Source organism: Empidonax traillii, unplaced genomic scaffold (genome assembly GCF_003031625.1).
Source record: "Empidonax traillii isolate 1590-97213 ecotype Southwest subspecies unplaced genomic scaffold, ASM303162v1 scaffold20:size5563877, whole genome shotgun sequence".
Classification (NCBI taxonomy): Eukaryota; Metazoa; Chordata; class Aves; order Passeriformes; family Tyrannidae; genus Empidonax; species Empidonax traillii.
The window spans coordinates 4,845,483-4,869,012 of NW_020955213.1; the positions used below are offsets into that span (position 1 = coordinate 4,845,483).

At 40.7% G+C, this 23,530-nt stretch overlaps 2 protein-coding genes across 2 annotated transcripts; both read left to right on the top strand.

The window, feature by feature from the left end:
- Window positions 1-697: 697 nt before the first annotated feature.
- Window positions 698-10,854, top strand: HTATSF1 (HIV-1 Tat specific factor 1). The gene is made up of 9 exons (XM_027899715.1): window positions 698-988; window positions 4,531-4,735; window positions 5,053-5,100; window positions 5,919-6,073; window positions 7,068-7,231; window positions 8,738-8,837; window positions 9,346-9,435; window positions 9,921-10,058; window positions 10,412-10,854. The coding sequence occupies exons 1-9, from the start codon at window positions 812-814 to the stop codon at window positions 10,694-10,696; spliced, it is 1,362 nt and encodes a 453-aa protein (XP_027755516.1). The 5' UTR covers window positions 698-811; the 3' UTR covers window positions 10,697-10,854.
- An 8,325-nt stretch (window positions 10,855-19,179) lies between these two features.
- VGLL1 (vestigial like family member 1) lies at window positions 19,180-23,527 on the top strand. Its single transcript, XM_027899952.1, has 5 exons — window positions 19,180-19,216; window positions 19,856-20,085; window positions 20,671-21,081; window positions 23,134-23,193; window positions 23,439-23,527. The coding sequence occupies exons 2-5, from the start codon at window positions 19,875-19,877 to the stop codon at window positions 23,525-23,527; spliced, it is 771 nt and encodes a 256-aa protein (XP_027755753.1). The 5' UTR covers window positions 19,180-19,216; window positions 19,856-19,874.
- The last annotated feature ends 3 nt before the right edge of the window (window positions 23,528-23,530 follow it).

Here is a 23,530-nt window from a genome sequence, read left to right on the forward strand (position 1 = left end):
TTGCCCCTAGCAGGACACGTGCCAGACGATGCCCAGCACCACTGACAGGAGCCGCTTCACTGCCCAATGCTGCCCAGGGCACAATGGTGAACGGCATCGCAGCAGGGAGTACTTTTAATGCTTCGCGTCCCAAACTTTTATTTATCATGCAAGCAAAGCTGCATCAGCGCCCACGCAAAGCCCATCGAGGCACAGCTTCTCGCCCACAGCTGTCTGGCGCATCAGAGGCAGCCGCCCTCACGCCGAGACCCTGCCCGTGGTGAAACAGCGCTGCAGCCGGAGGGAAAGGGAAAGGGAAAGAGAAAGGGAAGGGCAAGGAGGTCCTGCCGGTGCCTCGTTCCGCCCCAGCTCCCCTCGCCCTCAGGGCCCGCCCACAGGCGGGAAAACACGCCCCGCCCCCTGCGCGAGCCCGCCCCGCCCTCCCCGGGAAAGGCTCCACCTCCCGCTTCTCATTGGGTTCGCCGTCCCCCGCGTGACCCACCAGCGCGCCGCTCATTGGCTGCAGGGCAGGGGCAGGGGGCGGGGCGGTCGAGCACTCCCCGGTGGCAGCGGCGGGCGGGGCCGGGGCGTTTCCGGTGCTGCGCGCGCGGCGGGGCCCAGCACGGTCGCGGCGGCCGCGGGAGGCGGGTGGGGGGTCCGCGCGCGCTCCCGCCGACCAGAGGGGCGGGGCCGCGCAGCGAGCGCGGGCTGTCCGGGCCCGGCTCAGGTGGCCCAGGCCTGGCGCGGGTTGCCCAGGCCCGGCGCGGGTTGCCCAGGCCCGGTGCGGTTGGCCGAGGCCCGGCCCCGGTGCGGTTCCGCCGAACGGGGCAGGATGAGCGGCGAGGACGGGAACGAGGAGTTCTACCGGCAGCTGCAGCTGCAGCAGCAGTACGAGGCCGAGGCCGAGCCCGGCAAGGGCGAGGACGAGTCCGACCCCTTCACGTACGTGGACCCTGCGGACGGGGCCGCCTACGAGTGGGACCGGGAGAAGAAGGCCTGGTTCCCCAAGGTGGGTGCGGGGGTCCCCGGGAGGGTGAGAAGGAGGTGGAGCGGTCGGGGCTGGGTCCCCTCGCCACGGAGCTGTCCTCGTTCGGCCCCGCTGGTGTCTGCTAAGGGTTCGGTGGCACCGAAACCCCCCTTTTCAGAGGAAGAACCGTCTCCGCCTGTGACCGCCTGCGATTCCGTTGAGAAGAGCTGTGTCTCAGCTGTGTCTCAGCTTCTCGCCTTGGCTGAGGATCTGTGGAATTGCTCGAGTCTGGCATGAAGTCACAGTTACATTTGTGGGTCTTAATCCGTGCTGCCTTTAGGTCTCTGTCGCAGTAGCTGCGGTGATCTTTTTTTGTGGGCCATGAAGTGTCTTTGAAGATGTCTAGATGAAAATGTATCCTATCTAGATAAATGTATATCCCTCTTTCATTATTACCTGAAAATAATGTTTTGTACAGGTGTGTTCTTCCATCTCCTTCAGTCACAGAAGTTCACTTGAAAATTAAGTGTGTTTATCTTACTTAGTGGCATTCCACAGCATGGAAACATGTCACAGTTTTTCACCTTGGTTATTTTTTTTTTTTTTATTAAATATTTTCAGTATAAAAAATTTATCTTGCTACAACAGCGTGTTACTTCAAAGGGAGAAGGGACATAGGTTTAATTAGTCGAGCAAATCTGATCTGCAAGTGAAATAGTGGTTTTCTTACCATATAACATTGCATGAGGGCAATTAATTTGGTATTAAGACATTTTATGGCGTCTTCTTGATACTTGCAATGTGCCAATTCTAGTTTGTGACTGTGAATTCATTGCAATTCAGAGAATCTGAGTGAGAGTGAAGCCTGTAGTGCCAAGTTTGAATGTGTGTAAACCTAGGAAGGTGTCTGGAGCAGATGGCTTACGGAGGGGTGAAAGCATTGAGAAATCCAGACTCACAAAGTGGAGCACTGAGTATCCCTGGCTCCCTGTGGAGTGCTATATCCAGTAAGCACAGTAACTTGTAAAAGGGTTCTTCCTTTTTTTTTCCACCTATTTCTTCCCCTCTTTCTCATCTAGATTTTTAAATTTTTCTCTTCTCAGTATCATTTGACTTTCCCAAGTGCCTTTCTTATCTATTCTGTCTTGAAGAGGAGATAACATTAAGGGTTAAATAAGAGCAGTGAAGTTCACTAGTAAATATGATGTGTAGGAGAAGTTGGTGACCTGTCAAAATGACCCACAGAGCTTCACAAAGATTCTTTACTGAGCTAGACACCAGTGTCTCAGGTTACTTCTGCCTGATGATTATTCAACAGGATGTTTTATCAAAATAAATTGGAGAGACCACAGGAGCCAGAAGTTGTAGTATTTTCTCCATGAGCAGTAATAAAGTTCTTAATCTCTTTTTCTTGACAAAACATGAAAATATGACTGCTCTAAGTAACCATCATCTACAGACTGGGACTGCACTGCTGCTCTGCTTTGGGAGTTGTGGCTGCTGATCTTCCACTAAAGCACATTCCAAAGCAGTGCAAAAAGTGAATGATACTAACGGTCAACATTCCCCAGAAAAATTTGGAAACAGTCAAATATTTAAGAGAAGCAATTGTAACCTCATTTATTATTTCATTGCTTTTCTCTCAATGGTACTGTATTGATGAATACCACGTTTTATAGTCCTTCATGGACATATCACAAAATAGCACGGGGAGTTCATCTGCTGCCTGCATCACTTGCTGTGAAAATACAGATGTTGGCTGTCATCTGCAGGCACAGGATATCTGTTCTTCATTTGATTAATCTATTCCTTTCCATTTCAGTGGGACTAGCAGTTAATTACATGCTCACATGGCCTGTAGTGTTGTATTTCTTTTCCTGTAAGCTTGATCACCCCAAACTGTATAATTGTGTGGGTGTGCAGATAGAACAGATCTCTCTGTGATGTTTTCCACCAGAACTGGACTGAAGCCCCCAGTAACAAATTCTGTGAATCGGTGTTTGTCATGCAGGCACAGTATGACTGGCATAAGTTCCAATAAAAACCTTTATGCATGTATAAATACCTTTGTGCTTGCAAAAAACACATTTTAAAATGAGGTAGCTGTGGTAGGATGATATTGTGCAAAAAACATCTCTGTTATTGACTGGTAAAATTTGAGAGTCCATGGTAGGTAATTTGCTAAGAATAAATTGAGCTTCACACAAGAACACAATTCCTCCTGAAGCTGAAAGATAATCCTGCTGCAGGAAGGTGGTTGTTGCAGGTTTAATCACTAATTTATCAGTAAGTTCTCTGATGAAAATTATTAATCCTGTTTACCAGAAAGTACAAAAGCTTCTTAATTCTCTGGATCTCGTCATTTGTGACACTGAGGATTGCTAAGGTTGCTTGTGTCAATTATAATGAACCTGGTTAGAGCACAGTGTCTTCTTCACTAAATATGGTTGTACTTTTTCTTTCTCTTGATGTGACATTGTGTTATGTCATGTCTGTAAGAGCAGCCACTTACATTCCTTATCGAGGTGTGTTGCAAATCTTGTTTAGCCTGGGAGCTATTTCGTGCTAAACTTTAAAGTTATATGGGTCTCCATGGCATCTTGCATTATTCCTGACAAGCCTCTGACTGTCACATCTGCATTTTTGATTTGTCATAATAGAAGTCTAGAGTTGAAACATGAAGCTTCGAGTCCCTGTGAAGATGGGTGGTTGCATTATCATCATTGACACAGTAGTTTAATGACATCAAGTTTTGTTCTCTATTGAATACAGATGAACCAAGTGTGGCACAAGTCAGAGATAAAATTTTCAGAGGTTAAGGCTCAGCTTTGGGAATAAATCCTTTCAGAGCATGTAACTTCAGAAAATCCTTCTTAATGCAGGGATGTTGGCAAAAGCAGGTCTATCTCTTTGCATGGGATTGCTAGTTGCTAATATTAAAGTTTACCTGGCTGGAGGTACTGGGTATAATTTGTAGGGTTTTTTTTTATTTTGACCTCTAAAACATAGGCATTAACCAATCTTAAATTTTACCCAAATATAGTCTCTCTCTAGAAGAGAAGAAGCTAATTATCTATTAGTAGGGTATGAAGTAAAGCATGTGGCCTTAAAAACAGTGTGTTAAGATTCATCTCTGCCTAAGTGCAATATTTACTGTCTGTCAACACAAATACATGTCCTCTCTGGAAGTGATTCCATGAAAAGGCAGATGCCTGCAAATGTCAGTCATTCATCATCTGTGGATAAGTTGTTGACTTACTGTCAGTGTCATTTTATCTCCTCACCATGGCCAAGAGCATTTGGTTTCTGTCCTTCAGGCAGGTCCAATTTATGTGGAAAGCAGAAAGCTTGGTTTGAAAAAAGGCAGAACTTGTGAAATGCTTGTGTAAAAACTTCATGTGCTGTGTGGAATTAGCGTGTTGGTCTCGTTCAGGTAACGCCTGAGCTGGCTGTTGCAAAGATGATTTAAAACCAGTTTTAAAATACCGGATTGGAAAATGACCATCACCTAACTACCATGAAAACACAAACCTGAATTTGTAGTTCTTTGAAATGTTTGATGAATTTTCCTAATTTCTTTTCAGATAACAGAAGATTTCCTGGCAACTTATCACGCCAACTATGGCTTCCATGCAGATGAGACAGAGACTTCATCTGCTTCTGGCACAGCCAGTGAAAGTAAGCAACCAGTAAGTTCTAAGACAGCAGGAACACAACCATCAGCAAATGAGAAAGGACCAAAACAAACAGATCCAAAACAAAAATCAGAAAAAAGGAAGCTGGAGCCAGGTAAGTAGACAAAGTATTTCCCTGTGTTTAGCTGTGACATGTATAGTAGTGAGTGAAAACTGGCAATTGTTTGGTGTTGTCTAGTACAGCAAAGATATGGGTTGTGCTGAAAATTTCCAGATAGTTCTAAAATTGTGTGATACTTCATAGGTATCCTCCTAAATCTGTATGCAAAGTGGAAAAAAGCAAATTAAGACATGTTCAGAGCTTCCCCTTGAGGAAGCAAAAATTGTTAGAAATCTGAGAGAATATAAACATTAGTCTATGCTGCCACGTTTAAAATATTACCATAACTTAATTAAAACTCTTGTGTTTAGGATGGTTTCATGTTGAAGAAGACAGAAACACAAATGTTTATGTGACAGGTAAGTGTTTATTTATCTACTTTGAGCTAAAGATGGTAAAAGAGACTCGTAAATGTCTCTGATATTCTCTAGTCAATCTGCCACTTGCAAGCTACTTAATATTATGTTCCTGACTGCATAATGTCTTGGTGACCTTTAAATTGCAGATGTGGGAAAGTAGTAGAAGGGACATGCTCTGTACTTTTGTCTACTAAATGTGATATTCTGTGAGCTGTGTCAGCCAAGTCACTAATTTGTTTGGTTTTTTTTAAGCAAAACAATTTCTGCAGGCTCTTAGGGGATAGGATAATGACAAGTTTATAACCAGATAGTGCATCAACTGTAAACATCACTTAACCTTTAATTTCATTTGATTTAATAAATGCATAATAAATTACTAGGTAAGAAAGAGGAAACAGTAAAAAAAAAGAAAAAAGGCTGGGAATAGAATGAGCAAGTGCTGGGTAGCTTAAATGAAATGATCTGTGCACTTATTGTGGTGTTTCTTGGCCTGTTTTGGATTGTGGGGAGCTATCCTTAGATGCATATACAAAAGCATGTTTAGTGGCTCTGAGCAGTCACAGAAATGCACACACTTGAATTCTCAAAAATCTTCATCCAGGCCAAACTAGCACTGAACATCCACATCATTTTCTTATCCATTTTGGATTTTTTTTTCTTAACCTCAGTTTAAAGTTCAGACCTTATAAAGTCTGTACATTTTCAGTTGCTCTTTTTGTCGAATTTGTAGGTGGAGAAAACAGTTGTTAGTTTATAGGTTGGGGTTTTTTTTGGTCCATAGACCACACTCAAGCCTTGGGTTTGAATTTATTTTGCAGGTTTACCTCCAGACATTACAAAAGATGAATTTGTACAAGTCATGTCAAAATGTGGTATCATAATGCGAGATCCTCAGACAGAAGAACACAAAATCAAACTGTACAAAGATAAGGAAGGAAATCTTAAAGGAGACGGCCTCTGTTGCTATCTGAAGGTCAGTGGGGCACCAAAATGCAATTTTCCTTCCCACTAAAGGTACTTTGTGGCCACTGTTTCAGAATCATATTCAGAAGATTGTTGAAACATCTGAAGTGTAACTTAAAATTTAGATTTAAGTTAAGTTCATTAGTCCAGAAATGCCCACTTGTGCACCTCATTTGTTTCCTCTTATCCAACCCCACCCTTTCCCTGAAAGATAGCTGCTGAACATTTCTCTCTGCATGTTCCTCTCTTGGGTTACAGTGATTATGGGGTGAAATGGGGGACTATTTACCTTTTATGTGCCACTGTGTAACTGAGGATACTGAATACCAAGGAATGTAGTCCTGTATTTACAGCTTTTAGTTGAGAACTGCTTGATTTCACAACTCTGTTACATTCTATATTAAGCTATAAAAGTTTAGGCTGCAGTACTATTTCCTTCATGTGTTTCACTTGTGGTTGGTGCTTCCAAGTGCAACCTGCTTTAATTCTTCAGGAAAAGCACCAGGCAATGCTAAATCCAATGTCCTGTAGCCTGTGCTGGTTTTGTAATTGGAGTAGTTAGGGCTGTTCAGTGCACAAATATAAAGACAGGCTCCACTCCAAAGGACTTGCAAGAAAATATTAAAAATTACGTGAGAGTCTCAACATCTGCTGATGGAAAAGTGATACAAGCTTTATAGGAAATCAGCCCCTTGAAGTATTTTTATTCTTTCTTTTAAGTTCATCAGCTTGCCTGATGGTTGCAGTTTAGTTTCTGTGACATATTTGAATGACCTGTGTGCAGTTGCTTTTGGGAGCATTAACCAGTTATAACAGGAGTGAAGAAATATTGGGTTTTGATCAAGAAGGCGTTGCCAGCTGTGTGTCAGGAGATTTGGAAGAGAAGTGGCCTTTTCAGTGACAGGGACCTGATGCTTAGCACAGTACACTTAATGCCATGTTACTGGGATCATTTGACTGTGCCATGTGCTTTAAAGCTTGTGCTGTCTTTTGTCTTCAAATAGAGAGAATCAGTTCAACTTGCATTGAGGCTTCTGGATGAAGCAGAAATCCGAGGCTACAAATTGCATGTGGAAGTTGCAAAGTTCCAACTGAAGGGGGAGTACGATGCAAGCAAAAAGAAGAAGAAATGTAAAGACTACAAGAAGAAGCTGTCTCAACAGCAGAAGTTTGTATTTTTTATTTCAGTAAAGTACTGCTTGAATTCTAAGTGCTATTAGTAAAGTGCTGCTTTCTTTCAAATGCAGTGCTAAGATATGGAAAATTTAAAGTCTTATCTGACAGTGAAATAACTGGCACATTTAAAGGGGAGGAGGTACTCCTAAATTAAATGTTAATATAATGAGCTTCTTTTTAACTTAAACATTAAAATAATACATAGGGAGCCATGGTCCTTTCAAGTGTAGAAGGAAATATTACAACTCAGGGGAGATAAGACAATTCTCAGTGTGTGAGTGTGGAAGATAACCTGTCATGATATCTGGGCTTGCTGCTAGAAGGTCATAACACTGACTGCCCACATACATTCTGTACCATGATGCATTAAAGAGCAAAAGATGCTTGGCTGCCACAGGAGAAAGTACTAAAATATCTCTGTAGATTGCCCCAGACATCTATCTCTGGTATAAAATACACTGATTTTTTAATTGTACCTTGATTCATTGCTTTTGTCACTTCAAAACTGTTTTTCTGCCTTTTGGAACCAAGAAGATGCAGATTAAAGAAGAAAGAAGTTTGAACTTTTGATATTTTGATGAAAGCAACGTTCCACTGAACATTGTAAATAGTAATGCAGAAATGCTTTGCCATAGTTAAAGGGAGCAAAGGTTACTTGATATCTTATCTATTGAAAACAGGCGTAGCTTGAAATGTATCTGCCCCGAGGATGCATTGGCAATTCTTGCTGTAAGAAGTCTCCAGTGTGGAGATGATGTATGAAAACAATGAAACTGCATTTGACAGCAATTTGTGTGAATAAAAGGACTATGTTCCTTTTGAGTTGAAGAGCATAATTTACTGGTAAAACTACTTTCATTGGGAATCCGTGTTTTCTTTAGCTAAAGTAGGAGATATATGTGAGATATATGTGAGATAGATATATGTGAGAAGGGAAAGCCCTAGAACAGGTGCCCTGAGTTAACTGACCAGTTTGTGGCACTGTGGAACAAAACACATCTTACAGCAGTGCCTGTGTAAAAGTCAAGGTGTTCTTGCATGCTTGTTTAAATAAAAGCAGTTAAGTTTTACCAAAGGGAATAGTGGAGCTCCTTTTTTTACAAAGTAAGTTAGGAAAAAAATGGCAAAATATCAGCATTTTAATTGTACTTGGCAGCAACTGATTCCTGTATCTGAGCTGAATCTAGGAAGGAATTAAAACTTCAAAATTATTTTCTTTGTGTTTAAAAAAATGCTTTCTTTTTTACAATAATTTATTATTGTAAATAATTTATTATTATTTGAGCTTTTAAGTACCATAAAAGATCAGTTGCTTTGTAGAAGTGGTAAACCTGGGTAATTAGTGTATGTTTTAGAAGAATAACTTAACGCTTTGTGTCAAAAATACGTGTTGATGTGTTGCAAAAAATGCCAAATTAATAATTTTTTTTCAACAAATACTTGTAGAAACTGAAGAGAGCCGCAACAATATCTTCTTACTGTTGCTTCATTTCATTAGACAGCTGGATTGGAGGCCGGAGAAGAAAGATGGTGCAACTCGAATGCGACATGAACGCATCGTTATTATCAGGAATATGTTTCACCCAAAGGACTTTGAGGTAGGAAGGTGCAGTTTGCTACTGTAGATTGTGCTGTCAACAGTTAATATTGTCTGAACTTTCTGCCACACAAATTTTAGCAAAATTCTAAGCAGATGAGAACCAGATTTGGGCAGGGCATTCTCCTGTACCAAACATCTGCTTGAAATTCATTCAGTTCTCTGAAAAACAAGAAAAAGATGTTGGTAAGAATGTACTTTTCAAATCAGCCTTTTTCACTGTCTGTATCCTGACAATATTCCTTTTTGGAATGGAAAGAGGAGTAAACAACAGTAACTGTTAGAATGGAGAAACCAGCACAAAATAGCTTTGTTAATAAGTAGCATTTATTAAATTCAGGTACGAGCTGTCTGCCCACTCTTAGGTGGCTTTGAAAATGCAGCATAACAGCACTTAGTTTATGAACTTCTCATAGGTTGGCAGATGGGTTCCATTAGTGACTGAGCAAAAATAAAGCTGAGAGAAGTGAGTTCTTGTGTTTAATTAAAGCTGTGTGACTGCTTTGCAGGAGGATCCCTTAGTGCTAAATGAGATCAGAGAAGATCTGCGGACAGAGTGTGAAAAGTTTGGACAAGTAAAGAAGGTTCTCATATTTGATGTAGGTATTTTTACCTGCTGTGTTGGCAGAACTGATGTAATGTGCAAAGCTGCAAAACATTTAGGCTGCTTTAAATACGAGTGGAGTGTTTCTTTGGTTTTGGATGTTTATTTCATGGGAACTTGACTTAGTCTTTCAGTATTTTAAAACTGGTTTGGAATTTAATGTCTAAGCACCCATCATCTTCTCTTAGAGAAGGCAAACTAACTCTTCCAAAGAACTTGAATACAAGTCACAAATCTGAAAGTGTATAAATACATTTATTTGTAGCTAAGCTAGCTGAAACATTTCCTGTTTCCTGTGTTAAAAAACTGTGTTCTGTATGCCAGTAGAACAAAATATGTAAACTTGGAAACTGGTATTTCAAACACAACTGTGTATTATCAGAATGGAGCCATAATCTGATTTTGTAGCACAATCTAAAAGATACTGGAATAAGTACACTGGTTAGAATATTATTAAATGGAAGTTGTCTCTCCTTACAGCGACACCCTGATGGCGTGGCTTCTGTGTCATTTAAAGAAGCCACAGAAGCTGACCTGTGCAAGCTCACGCTAAATGGAAGGTGGTTTGGTGGCCGTCAGCTCAGTGCTGAAACGTGGGATGGTGTAACAGATTATCAGGTAGCCTTTCCTGGTCCTATTTCATCAGATATTTCTTCCAAACCATAAATTTGTTTTAACTCCAAAAGTGTTTGGCATCCCCATCCCCTTCCCCTGCCCACCCCTGCACTCTCTTGCTTCTCCTCAAAAACTGCTAGAATGTCCCCAAAAAATCATTCTGAATTATTCAACTTAGCAAAAAATTCAAGGCCCTGTTTTGTGCGTTAGAGATGTCAATTTGGAGGATCATCCACTGCACATACAGATCATTTGTTCACAGCCAGCAGATCAATGTTTGTATAATTTTATCTGTGTAAATGCTCATTTAGGCAAGGATGACTTCAAAATGATGTGTATTAACATCTCTCTAATAGGTGGAGGAGACTGCAAGAGAAAGGGAAGAAAGGCTGAAGGTGTGGGAGTCATTTTTAGGGGATCCTGATGCCAAGGAGCAGCAAACCGCATCTGATTCGGATTCCGCTTCAAGTAGCGTTAAAGTGCCCGAAGGCAAACAACCTCCCGGAGTTAATGACACACCTAAGGAGGGTGCAAATGATGAAATTCCCAAGAGGGAGAATAATGGTGAGGGCATTAATGAAGATGGAGCTCCATCCACAGACAGCAGCCTTGCAGGCAGCGATGGTGAAGCTGATACATAGCACCTTTAATGCTTTACGAAAGCATGATTTTTAGGGTGATGTTTGAGTTGATCCCTTTCTTCAGGGTGACTGCAGACAATATTCATATGAATATAGGCATATTAGAATGTCATCAACTGTGTGCTTTGAAGTTTTCATTAAAAGCAGTATTTAATGAGGTTCTAAAAGTTTGTATTAATTGGCTGTTCAGGTAAAGTAACTCAAGTTGCCAAGAATGCAGTAAAACTCATCAGGCTTCTTTTGTTCTAACTGTGCTTGTCAGTGTTTCATCGTGTGAGTGTGAAATACGTTCTAACCCTTAAGTTTATGTAACTGTATGTAACTTAAGTAATGCAAAGCTATTACAAGATTTGTGGATTTTACTGTTAATTTTCCTGTACCCCTTGGAACTCAGCATTTCATCTTTAAAAATGATTTGTGTCCTGAGTACTTTGATTCATTTTATGGAACAGATGCTGTGATACATCTGGGGTGAATGCATTGGATGTGTTGCTGTTCATTAGGTAGCAAATGATAAGAGTAGTACCAGCATTGCCATAGCCACCCTCAGGCAAACTGAGTGAAGATAGGTTATTAAATCACAGCATTCAGTAAATTTTACTTTTTCCTTCCCCTGTTTAGATATTTTGTTGATGTTAGATAGAGGCTGGAATTATGTCAAGGAGACTAGAAATGCATGAGCACACACAGTCTAGGACATAATGAAATAGATCTTAAACTCTCATGGTCTGTATGTAGTAGGTATCAAAATAGGCATTTGATTTTTGTGGTGGCTTTATTAGTTTTTGCTTTTAAGTTAAAGGTTTTTGTTCCACTTCATTAGCATGATGAGTGTAAGTTCTCAGCATTTTAGTTTAGCCCTGCATGCTCTTCAGAGTGGGGAGGATCTTCCATATTTCGTAGGATTTAAAAGGCTTTTGGCAGCTCAAACTACGGTTTCTTGTGCAGAAGTTAGAAAACTTGAAAACATGCTTTCAAATAATGCTCTTAAAAAGCAAATGCTAGGCCTCTTAGAAATATTCCCAAAACCAAGGATTTAGAAGGCATTCTAACTTCAGGTATCTTAATATGGGGCAGGCTATCAGAAATAACTGAGGGAGCTGTTTTGGGCATAGTCATTCTAAATTTAGAGTCGTGTTATTTTGATAAGTAAGGATAGAAGAATATGGATTTAGGCACTAAGTAATTAAAATACTGGAACTAAATTCATAGCACGCTGTTCATATGGATGGTTACCAGTACACATTTGTAAGGAGGATCTGTTCAATTGTTTTAAGATCTGTTCAATTGTTTTAATTCATATTGGATTGCAAGAAACTATAGATGCTAATTCCTGTATTTCCATTATGAGGTATGTAGAATACTCTGAAAATTTGTGCTCTTGAGATTACCATATATATTTTTTCCAGAAGTCTATATGGTTCTCTTATTTTGTTTTTTTTTTTTTTTTTTTTTTATTTTTTTTTTTTTTTTTTTTTTTTTTTTTTTTTTTTTTTTTTTTTAAATATATAATCAGTATATGTGGGTAGCTATGCTAACCAGGACATCTAAGTTAACACCTGCCATAAGTTACATCTATTTGTGACAAAAAATACCTGATTTTACAACAGAGATTATATTTGAATTCAAAGGTTAAAAGTCTGGGGGCTCGTTATAAGCTGGCATTACAAATTTCCATTTTTGAGTTGCATTACAAGGAAGAGCTGTAGCTCTTGCCAGCCAAAGGAGTCCGTTTGCTCCTGTTTCCAGGTATGAATTGTATGTTTCAGCAAAGCAGGTGCTTGACGAATTCAGGGGATGTGAAGCACTGCCTGCTTATTGGCTGCACGTGGTGGCATATTCTGATACATCTCTGGGTGGTGTTGGTTCTGCCTTAGTTATTTTTGTTGGTAATAAGCACCACAGACCTTTGAGAGCTGGGAGTGTTTGCGTTCGAGGAGTGTGAGTTAATGTGGTGGGTATTGCTTTCAGTGCTCCTTTTTTCCTTCCAGCTTCTGGATCCAGGCTTTAGATCGATTACTCCTGTGTTTTGTTTGCTTTGTTTTGGTTTGTTTTTTTTTTAAAGGAGCCCAGTCATGTAACACTACACAGTTAAATCACCTGTTTTACAGTGGAATTGCAACTGATGTAGGGAGACTTGTGGACAAATGTATAAAACTTGTACAGTTCTATGAAGCCTTATCATGGTATCAGATATGAAAAATAAGGTTAGTGTAGTGTATTATTTGAGAAATAAAGAATCCGTTTATGTGCAGTGACCTTCCTCTCTGCGATTGGTGTACACATCTGACTGGCTTGCTGCAGAAGTCCAGTGTGATGTCAGTCCTTTCACCTTTCTCTCTAGACCTCACACCGAAATAGAGCACCAAGAAAGACTGAGACCAAATGCTTTACTGGCTTTCCTATTAACCAGGGTTCTTAAAGAAATAAAAGCTGTTTTTCCATGCAAATATGTTGTTCTGAAGTGCGGCATTACACTCAGACTGGTGTTTTCTTTTGTCTACCTCTGTTTTCCCCTGTAAAATGTAAAAATATATTTTTATAAACTACTCATTGAGTTACTGCATTTAGTAGTTCAAGAAGAGGTTAATGCAGCTGTAACTTTCTTTTCAGCAGATTTTCATTCAGACTGAATTCTTTTGACATTTTCCTTTTTGAAATGATGCAAATTTTTATAAATTAATCTGAACAGAAATAAAAAAATCACAAAAGTTAAAATTACTATTTTGAAGTATGACTATGGAAATCTTGTTGTATAGAGCAGTAATGTTTAATACCAAATTTTAACAAATCTGAAGCTGAAGAAGGTGAGTTGCTTCTTAAACTTACATATTTTTCTGACTGAGCAGCATCATACATAAGTTGGTAAGAAGTTAAAAAACCCAATGGAATTTTCACTGTATTTGTTCTTTAATTGAAAGTGCTGTTTAATTACTTTTCTTGCTCACTAGAAATGACAAAATCAAACTTTTTGCTCGGTTTCTAATGTATTTTAGGCTTTTGGTGAGAGGTTCATTGTAAGAGATTCTGCCTCCTTCCCTCCGAAAATGATGAAAACAATAACCAGCAGCAGACTGAAACAGTTTGTGGATAATCCTTGTTGCTCAGCAGGGACAGAGCATTAACTGATCCTTCAGTATAATTCAGCAACCATCACTATTTTAACCATACTATCCAAAATCATTGCTTAGCTTCAAGAAACATTGGTAGTTTGCTTTACAGTCAGCTGCTCTTCAGTGCTTTGCTGGCAAGGAAGTTTTATGGGGTTATGGGTATTATTCACTAGAGATGACGTGGCTTGAGGAGCAAGGCCAAGGTAGACACCTGGAAACAAAAAGCCCCAAAAGAAAAGGGTTTTTTTGGAGGCTTTTTCTCGCAGGTTCTGGAATGTTCATATACAGCTGTAAAGAGAGACTTAGTTTCATTTTGCATCAAAATGTTTATCTGTTTCTCCTGCTTTTTTTTAAATTACATTTTTTAATTGAATTTCAGTCCCTCGTACAGCTTACATTTTGTATAAGGATTGCAATTCACTTAAAATCATTAGTATGTTAAATGCAGTGCATTTTAGCAAAATGTCCTAGACATTATTCAGTTAGCCTATTTACAATTACAAATAATTCACTTACTTAACTTGAAGGTATTGGATGCTTCATAGAAACCCAAACTTGCCTTTAAATTTTCCAGCAAAATCAATATTCGTACCCTGAATTCTTGAACCTAAACAAAACAAGTTGGAAAAAAAAAATTAAAAATACTTACCTGTAGATGTTAATTGGATTTTAAGCTCTCATTTCTGAATTTGAGGAAACATACTGCAGTATGGGAAAAGAATTCTGTGAGTTGTGTACTTGTGTTGATTGGACTTGTGTGTATTTTAGTGCTCATTATACACAGCTTGAAGTCTTACTGTCAGGATACTCTGAAAGTTCTGTAAAACATTTATAGAATTACGAAATCTTTTGCAGCAAATTGGTTTTTTGCTCATTCTGTAATAAGAAAGTATATTGTTAGATTAAACTTTTCAATAAGTTGACTTGAAATTTTTTCTGACTGGTGATTTTTCTTTTGATGAATTTCATTTATCCTCTAGAAAACCAACATTTAAAAACAAATGGTATTTGAATATTATCTAGACTTGTGACAGTGTCTGAGAATCCCTTGGTTTGTCTTCAGTTTGTTTCTTAAAGGGGTTGTGTTTTATACTACCTTTTTAATAAAGTTGTGAACAGAACAAGTCTTTGCTGATTAGTTTTGAGGTAATGTATTTATCTTTTTTTCCCTCAGTAAAAGATGCAGTAGCCTTTGGTGCAGAGGGACTTTTATAGAGCACATGTGTTAACAAGCCAGAGCTTTCCAGCTGGATCCAGCAGAGGTGTTGCTGGAACTGTAAGTGGGATATGGTATTTGTTCCCTATTTGTGGGTTTCGTCTTCTTCCTGGCTTGATGTGTTAATGGACCTGCACGGGTGTAAAAGAAGCAGGAGGGATGACAGCATACACTATAGTTATAAGTGAGATTGTGGGTTTTTTATTTGTTGAAGACAAATAGAATGTCAATTTTGATTCTCAAAAATAAAGATTTTTTTTTTTCCAGTTTTTTTGTTCTTCAAAGCTTTGACACTTTGGATTATAATACCATTTTAGTCAGTAGTTCCTTCTAGGAGCTTTAAACTGATGCCATTTTAACAACCTGACCGATGCTTTGCCTGCCAACCTGAGAGGGAATTTTTGAATGAGGTCTTGAAAAGCTTGAGGAGAAGAAACCTCTGCTGTATGACTAGTTTAGAAAAGGGGATCAAAGAAGGAGTGATGGAGATGTTGAGAACTCTTGGCCCCGCTGATGGACTGGAATCCAGTCTGTCTCACAATGAAAATGTGTTTATGCAAAGAATGTGTCAATAAAAGGCTAAGCACCACCACGGGAATCTCAGCCTGGTAGTTAAGTTGGTCTGGGAGATGGCAGAGGGTGGATTCATATGTATTTAGGCAGAGGGAATTGAATTGTGCTCTCCTGCTTTCTGGATGAGTGAACAAACTCCTAAGCTACTCTATAAAACACATAATGTCACCAGTTTGGTGACTCTTAGTTCCCAAGGTGTTTTTTCCAGCTGAGACTGGCAAGTTTGACCCTCTTTCAGCATTTCTGGAATGACTGCAATTGGGTAATTTTGGTAAACCTGCTACAAAAAGCCCCCCCCCACTCTTTTTCTTTCTATAGCCCTTGGAGAACAAGAATATTTTTATTTTCTGAAGATATCTGCAGTCATTTAAACAGATCTAGTGAAGAAGAGAGAGAAAAACAGTTAGCAAGTTTTTCTGGGTTTTTCAAGTTTACTGAATATGTCCTAGCCTGGCATAAGAAAAACCTTTATCATCCTGCCCAAGTTTGGTTCTCTGCCGTAACTTCTTTATCATCCTACTCTAAACTCTTCCAAAGTCCACAGTCTTCTTTATTGTGTACACATTGTCATCAAAAAAAAAAAAAAAAAAAAAAAAAAAAAAAAAAAAAAAAAAAAAAAAAAAAAAAAAAAAAAAAAGAAAAAAAAGAAAAAAAACCACAACCAAACCAATCAACAAACCCAAACCTACTTACAATCCTATTTTCCTCATTCCTGAAACCTCCTAACCTGGTTGACTTGTTGGAGTGCATTTCATGCATTCTTAGCAGATAGGCTGAAGGAAACGCCTTGTTCACGCGCAGCTGGAGGCTAAAAAGTGTGTCGGGAGTTCATGAACGTGGCTTGTCTCCTGCTGCAGTCGCTACAGAGCACACAGAGCCTGCCGGGCCCCGGGAAGGATCCCACACTGCTGGACACACCATGACCGGCCCGCACCCGGAACATCTCCTTGGTGTGACACCGCTCCTGACAGTGAGTTAAGGTAGGAGAACTCAGGGATAATTCCAACCCACATTCACTGACTTTCTCAAATGTTCCCTTATTTATTCCCTTATCTCTGGATGAAAGAGAATGCCTGCTTGTTAAGTTGTTGCTTAATACTTGGGAAGTGGAATTTTTTTTTAATTTGTTTTTAAATCTAGTTTGAACCACATGAAACCAAGAACAGAGAGAGTTCCCTGTCTGATGCTTCGGTGATGGGCAGTCAATACTGCGAACAAGGGTGGGGAATGTGAGAGACATTGTAAAGTATTATCACTTGTAATGAGCCATCAACAAACACCTCTCTTAAGCCTCTGTTGAGGACACCTCCTTGTCCACCTGAAGGACAAATAACTCTGACGATTACTTGCACTATTCTGCCATAATTAATCCATTCTGAGGGCAGTGTGAGGTGAGCTGAGTCTGCTTCATCCTGGGCTCCACTTCTACTCCACTTTGACAATAGTTTGTGGCAGACTCAAGTTAAAAGGAAGGATTTCTGCCTTCTTTTGAATACTTCCTGCTGGAAGATGGAAGAATAGGAAGTTCAGGTAATGAACTTCAACTACAAATTTAGCTCCTTTCTGCTGGGACATTAGATTCATCACGTGCATATGATCACTGAGGGGACTGAGATGTAACCTGGGTTATATCCGGCCTTCCTATGGCTACTTGTTGGAAAGAACAGGAGGTTTTCAAAGGAAATGATAAAACAAAAAAGAGACAGATGACATTTCTTCTTTAAAATATATTATTTTTACAGCATTGTGACAATTCACACAAGCTGCTGCACAGCAATGAACGGTGCTAAAGGAGCTCAGAATTAATGTCAGGAGCCAGTTAAGCGTGTTAATGAAAGTGGTACAAAGACACAATGGCTTGTGCTGAGTGAGGAACAGGAAAAATGAACCTCTGGGCCAGAGCTAATGCTCTCTAAATTGTATGTTGATGTGTAGTGTTGGAGCAGTGTAAGGAAGAGCTGGTTTGCTGCTTGCTGTTGGGATGGCCTGATGTCCCTTCTCAGGCCGTGTGATCGCCAGGCTTTCACTGCTTTGGTTGGAATTTTCAATGGCAAGTGTTGGCCTCCAGCTGAGCAACCAGAAAGTCCCTTCACCTAAATAGTGGGTTGCTTTCTAAAGTTGGGGAAAAAATAGTGCCTCTTCCTGTGCTTGAAGTTCTTCCAGTTGTTTGGCTGCATTGTGCTCGTTCCTGCTCCCCTCATGGGCCTCGGGAAGGTGCCTGGAAATTGGTAAGAAGTTTTTTTGGTGTAAGTTCTCCACGTCTGGGAAAGTTGGGCCAGTTTTAAAATTGTGAAAGATTATCTTCTGAATCAGATGACTGTTAAAGTATGCCCTTGCATTTCCTGGCTGATGACCAACCTGAAGGTGTCCTGTTCCCAGCGCTGTGTTTAGGTGGATGTGAGGCCGGAGCTGGGGCAAAGCAATAGAAATCCCAAGATAAGGACTGAGGAACTCCCGAGTTTGAACATGAGTTGGCAGCTGATGGCAGGGGATTAGGGCTGGCTGAGCAAGGGACCGTGAAGCAGGGAGAACTGAACAGAGCACATGGGGGAGGGAGATTGAGGTGACAAGCAAAACTAGACATAGAAGCAAGTGACAAACACGGACAAGAAGTTTGTAGTTGAAGGATTAAAATGGGGATAGATTATGGTTTGATAACCTTAATCCTTATATTTCTTAATGCCTGTATACTTGGCTTTGCAGCCTGAACAGTCTTTTCATGTGTAAGAAATTCTGAGAGGCCATTTGAAGGCAGCATTTGCAAACACTTCAGAGTATCCTTTGAGACACAGCTGAGTGCAATATTTATTGGGAAGCTTCTGGGGATTGGGGGCTTTATGACTAGGAAAGAAATCAGATAAATAGACAGGAATAGGTTAAGCAATGCTGGATATTGCAGGGTTAGCTGGATGGAAATACAAATCAAATGATTCATTAGGTTTTGCGTGGTACAACTGGCTATTGGCCAAGGGTTTGCCTGGTCTCTGAAAAATAACAGGCTTCTTTTTGCTACCAAGGTAAATTGATTATGCTATGCAGTGTCATGAGCTGACAATGAGTCTGGAAAATTGAATAGAAGCAGCAGGCAATTCTCATTGCATCTGTAGCCCAAGCGTTGCTAAATATGATTTTGATTAAGGCAGGACGTGTGAGCTCTGGTTGGGGAACTTGTTCCCCTGCGGCCAAAAACTGCACAAATGCACGAAAACGATGCTTCTCCAGGGCAAGCAGTGACATTCCTTGTCCTACTCTTACCATATCTGGCAGCAGATATTTTTTAAGGAGAACAAAAAGGACTCTTATAGTCTTCTGTTGACTTCCTGCAAACTATTTTAGTGTAGTTCCTGTCTTAAATCTGTAACTTTGGATTGACCCACAGTGTGTGTTTCAGCAGTCTTGCTACCAAAGTTTTAACCAACTGGCAGACCCATCATGTTCTGAGGTAAATTGTTTCAAACAAAAAAGATTATTTGTTTGGCTTTGGGTTTGGGCTTTTTTACTTGAATTTGCCCTGATTTGAATTTCTAATAATTCAATCTGTCTTTTTCTAACAGGTGAAGCAACGAGTTACTCTTAGAAGTCTTTTCATTGTGGAGGTTTGTGCTGACACTGATCAAGGTATTTCAAATTTTACCTTATCTAAAATTGTCATTTTCGGCTCTAATGAGTGGTGGAGGTTTTTTTGGGGTGTGTGTGTGTGTGTGTGTGTTGTTTGTTTGTTTGTTTGTTTTGGTGTGTGGGTTTTTTGTTTTTGTTTTGTTGTTGTTGTTGTTGTTTGTTGTTCTTGTTTTGGTTTGGTTTGGGGTTTTTTTCACTCTGTCAATATGTTTTTTGTGCCATACAAAAACCAGAAATGGACAAAGCATTTTGATATGTTCACCCTGAACTTCATTCACCTCTGAATTATTTTTTAAGTGCTTCAGTTATTCCAGCACTGCTCCATCCTGAGGGCACATTTGCACAGCAGTACATCCTAGGGCCAAAGGTCAGGGTGAGAAATGACAGCTGGTAGATAGATGTGCCCATTTTACCCAGGTATTCCATGTTAGAAGTACAAAATGAGGAAATCAGTAAAGAAAAGGTGCAATGAAAAAGCAGAAACCCAGATGGAGAATCTAATCCTTTTAGCACAGTTCTTCTGGCTCTACTGTTTCAGGAGGAAGATGGGCTCACCACTGACTGGGCATTTTAAGCTGAATATTATCACTTTGACCTGTCTGGGTTTGTTTTGTTTGATTTGTTGGGATTTTTTTGCAGGAGCTGTTGGGTTTTAAAAATGGAAGAAACAAGGAAGCTCTCTCCAAAGCCGTGTAAAAGCAAAGAAGCTGTGAAAACAGAATGGGGATCTCAGAGCGTTGTGTTTACCTATTTCCAAGGGGATATCAACAGCGTGGTAGATGAACATTTTTCTAGAGCTCTCAGCAATGCCAAGAACCCACAAGACCTGAGCACAAAGCACAAGGGTGACAATGTTGTCCTGAAGAACGGTGAGCCCCTCTCTGTGGTGTTGGGTGGGGGTGACTGGCTTTCACTAAGGAATTTAAGATCCAGTGAGCTTAAATATATGGAACTGTGTGCAAACAGAAAGAGTGAAAATCATACTTGTAAAGCCCTGGATTGTGTAGCAGGGACCCCCTGGGTAAATCCCTGTGCTTGCTGGGGTGATTCCCAAATTCTCCATGGGCCTGTTGGCAGGGCTAGTTCACAATTTTCCAGCCAAGTGTGGCCATTACTGTCAGATGCATTACATGCATTATGACTTGAGTTGTTATCTTTGCAAAAACGTATTTGTTTAAGCATACAGTTGTTTAAAAACCTGCCTATGCCAGTGACCTGTAAGAAAACACATGCAATACTTATTTGGAAGTATTGGTGGTGGTGGTGGTGGTTTAGTCTGCTTTTAATATGAATTTAAGGTTGACTTTTAAGATAAGCAGCACTAAAGTGAATATATATTTCTGTAACGATGAATATGCAATCTGGTGGCCTTCCCTTAGAAGTCCATTGGAATTTGCCTTAGAAAAAAGTAGGAATTTATGAGACTTTAGATGCTTTCTTTCTCTTTTTAATAGATAGCATGTCTCCCCATCAGTGGAATTTCTCATCACATTGCTACAAACCGTATCCGTCATCTTCCGCAACAAACGTGTCAAATTCTGACCTGAATTTTTCGGGTGCTGGTATGGGAGGCCAATACCAGCCATCGGCTCTGCAGAGTCATCCAACTCAGCCTGCGGACCTGTGGCCCTTCCCTTCGATTGGGTCTCCCAGTGTCACCAGTTCCGTGTATCATCCTGCCCTGCCCAACCTGCACGTGGTGGATGAACCCATCTCTGACAGGAAATACGGTTCTCTTCTTGGTCTTCTGCAACAGGAAAGGTGCCTGACATCCATGCAAGAATGTACCGTGAAGCAACACTCGAGTTGTATGACTGGACCTGCTAGGTTACAAAATATGAGTCAAAGTTCAGCTCCTGGGGGAGGTAAGAAAATACTTACTATCACTTCATTCTTTGACGGCATCTTATGTAAAGAGTCAAAATAATACAGTCTGTTCCTCAGCTTCTCAAATTTCAGTAGGTAACCATGATGTGTACTGTGATACTTGGGATTGATTAGCCTTATGGTATGGTTTAATCAAACAGCGTGCATTGTCTACTTGCACAATATTGTACCTTACATTGGGGAGATGTTTTAAGTGAATATAAACTTATTCACAGTGCTATCAGGATCTCTGCCCCATAGGTAACAGGTACGATGTGTGACAGATGCTCCCTTACTGGGACCAGAAGGGGGTGGTCAGGAAGGATCCCTGGACATCCTCACTGTGCAGGGCGTTAATGATGTTCTGAATACAGGATGGGAAGCTGCAACCCTTACCAGCATGGTTGGGGTTTTTCTGCCTCCCAGTCTCTGTCTGTAGCTGGAATGACGAGGGTACAGGGGCTGGAGGGCCAGCCTTGCCTTGTCTCCTGGCTAACTGTTGCCTGCCATGAAGCACTGCTGCCCTGCCTGTCAAAGGCTGTGTTAGCTCCCTGCAGATAACCCAGAGCTAATGCAATTCACACAGAAGTGATGATTGCTGCTTATTTATTATCAATAACTGGTAGCAATACCAATCCTAGGCACCACCAGCACAGAGCACAAAGATGGTCGATGACTGGAATCCGTTTCCCAGGAGCTTAGGTCCCCACAGCATCTAGATCTGCTGGGTAAAATTGCTCCCTTGTGAGTAATTTCTGCCTTTGAGAAGCTGTCTGGGATCAAGCTTCCTGGCCAGAGCCCTGGTGCCCTGTGCCTGCATTGCTGTCCCTGGGCGTTCCCCAGTCAGGCAGCTCGACACTGGCCTCCAAGAAAAAGGGTTGTGAAATTGTTTAGGGAGTCTGCTGGAAAAATACAGCATGTCCTACTTGGTGCTCCTAGATAAAAAGCACCAGGCATGTGAAGAAGCAATCCTGAGGCTTAGGTTTTGAAAAATAACCAGCTGTGAAATACCTACTGGTTACCCAGTTTCGAAACTGCATCAGCAGTAATTTGGCAGAATGTGAGCTACAGGCTGCCTGCAGGTACAAACAGGAGCTTATCCACAGTTCCTCTCTTGAGGATACACCAAAGCTGTGTTGTTATGAGGACCCCAACTGTAGGTGTTTTGTTAACTCATTCCTGCTCCAGTGTCTGATGCCTCTCTGTGTGTGTTCATGGAAAAGGGAGAGTGCTCTGTCTTCAGCTGGAATGCAAACTTTCTGCTCATGGTACGTAGATTGAGCTGAAGCTTTATGCATGTGTTGCACAGGTACTCATTCTAGTCTTTTTGCCTAGTAAATGACAGTCTAATTACTTTAAAGACACTACCTGGACTTCTAGGATTTAATTTAAGAACAAGGTCAGGTGCCCTCTTCCCCCAGGGGGGCAATGTGAGCCTATCAAGGCTTGGGAACCCCAGGAAATGACTCCTCCAGAAAAGAAGATACTTCATGAAAGCAGTCTTAGAGTAAAAACAGGGAAGCACTGTTAACAGAAGTGGACTTTTCTCCCAAAAAACTTCAGGAAAGAAGATGAGTGGGGAAAAATTGAAAAGGAAATTAAACAGCTCAGTATTCCCCAGCCATTGCCTTTTCTTCCAGGATGTTTACAGGGCCTTTCTGAATACTCAGGGAGCCTCTTAACAACATGTGTGTAACACCACACATGTACTTGTCAAAGTAGAAGGACTGATAAGAAATGGCTGGTCTGTGTTCACAGGGAGTCTTTGGCAAATCCCTCAGATGTGTGCATTTAGTCTGGCTGTGGGAGTCCCTGTTTCCTGCCTCTCTCTGTTAGATATACTTCTCCTTGTGCTGTGTCATGTTTCAGAACAGCTGATATTTATATTTATGGAAGTGTATGTTGCTGTGCCAGACAGCACAGAGCTCCCCGGCACCTGTGCTATAGGCTGGGCTGCAAAAGCACAAGGTTTCTTTAGGAATTACTGTCTACTTTTAGCTCTGTGTTGAATCTCTGCTCATCCCTGGTATTTTTTATGAATTTTTTTTAAGAGAGGAAAGGAAGCTCTTACCAAGGCTCAGAAAATCCCAATGTAAGCCACACCACTGCAGGTGAGTAACGAAAGCAGCAAGTTTGGAACAAATCAGTGCTCACCTATGAAGGACATTCATAAATATTCTGCTTATACATGCAGAATTAAAGATGTTTCCTTGTTTGCTTCCAGGCTGTATTTCAAAAGCTTAGTTTTCCCCCAGATAGACACATCACCTCCCATAACTACGTTAACAAAGAAGAAGAAAAAATTATGTTACATTAAAATGAGATATACGTGATCTCTTAACCCCGTGTACTTTAGTTTTTATACCGTCAGACTGCCACTTCATGGTGCCTGTTTTTCATCGGCTGTCCAAGTTTCAGATCCTAGAAAGACAGAATACCCCTTGATTT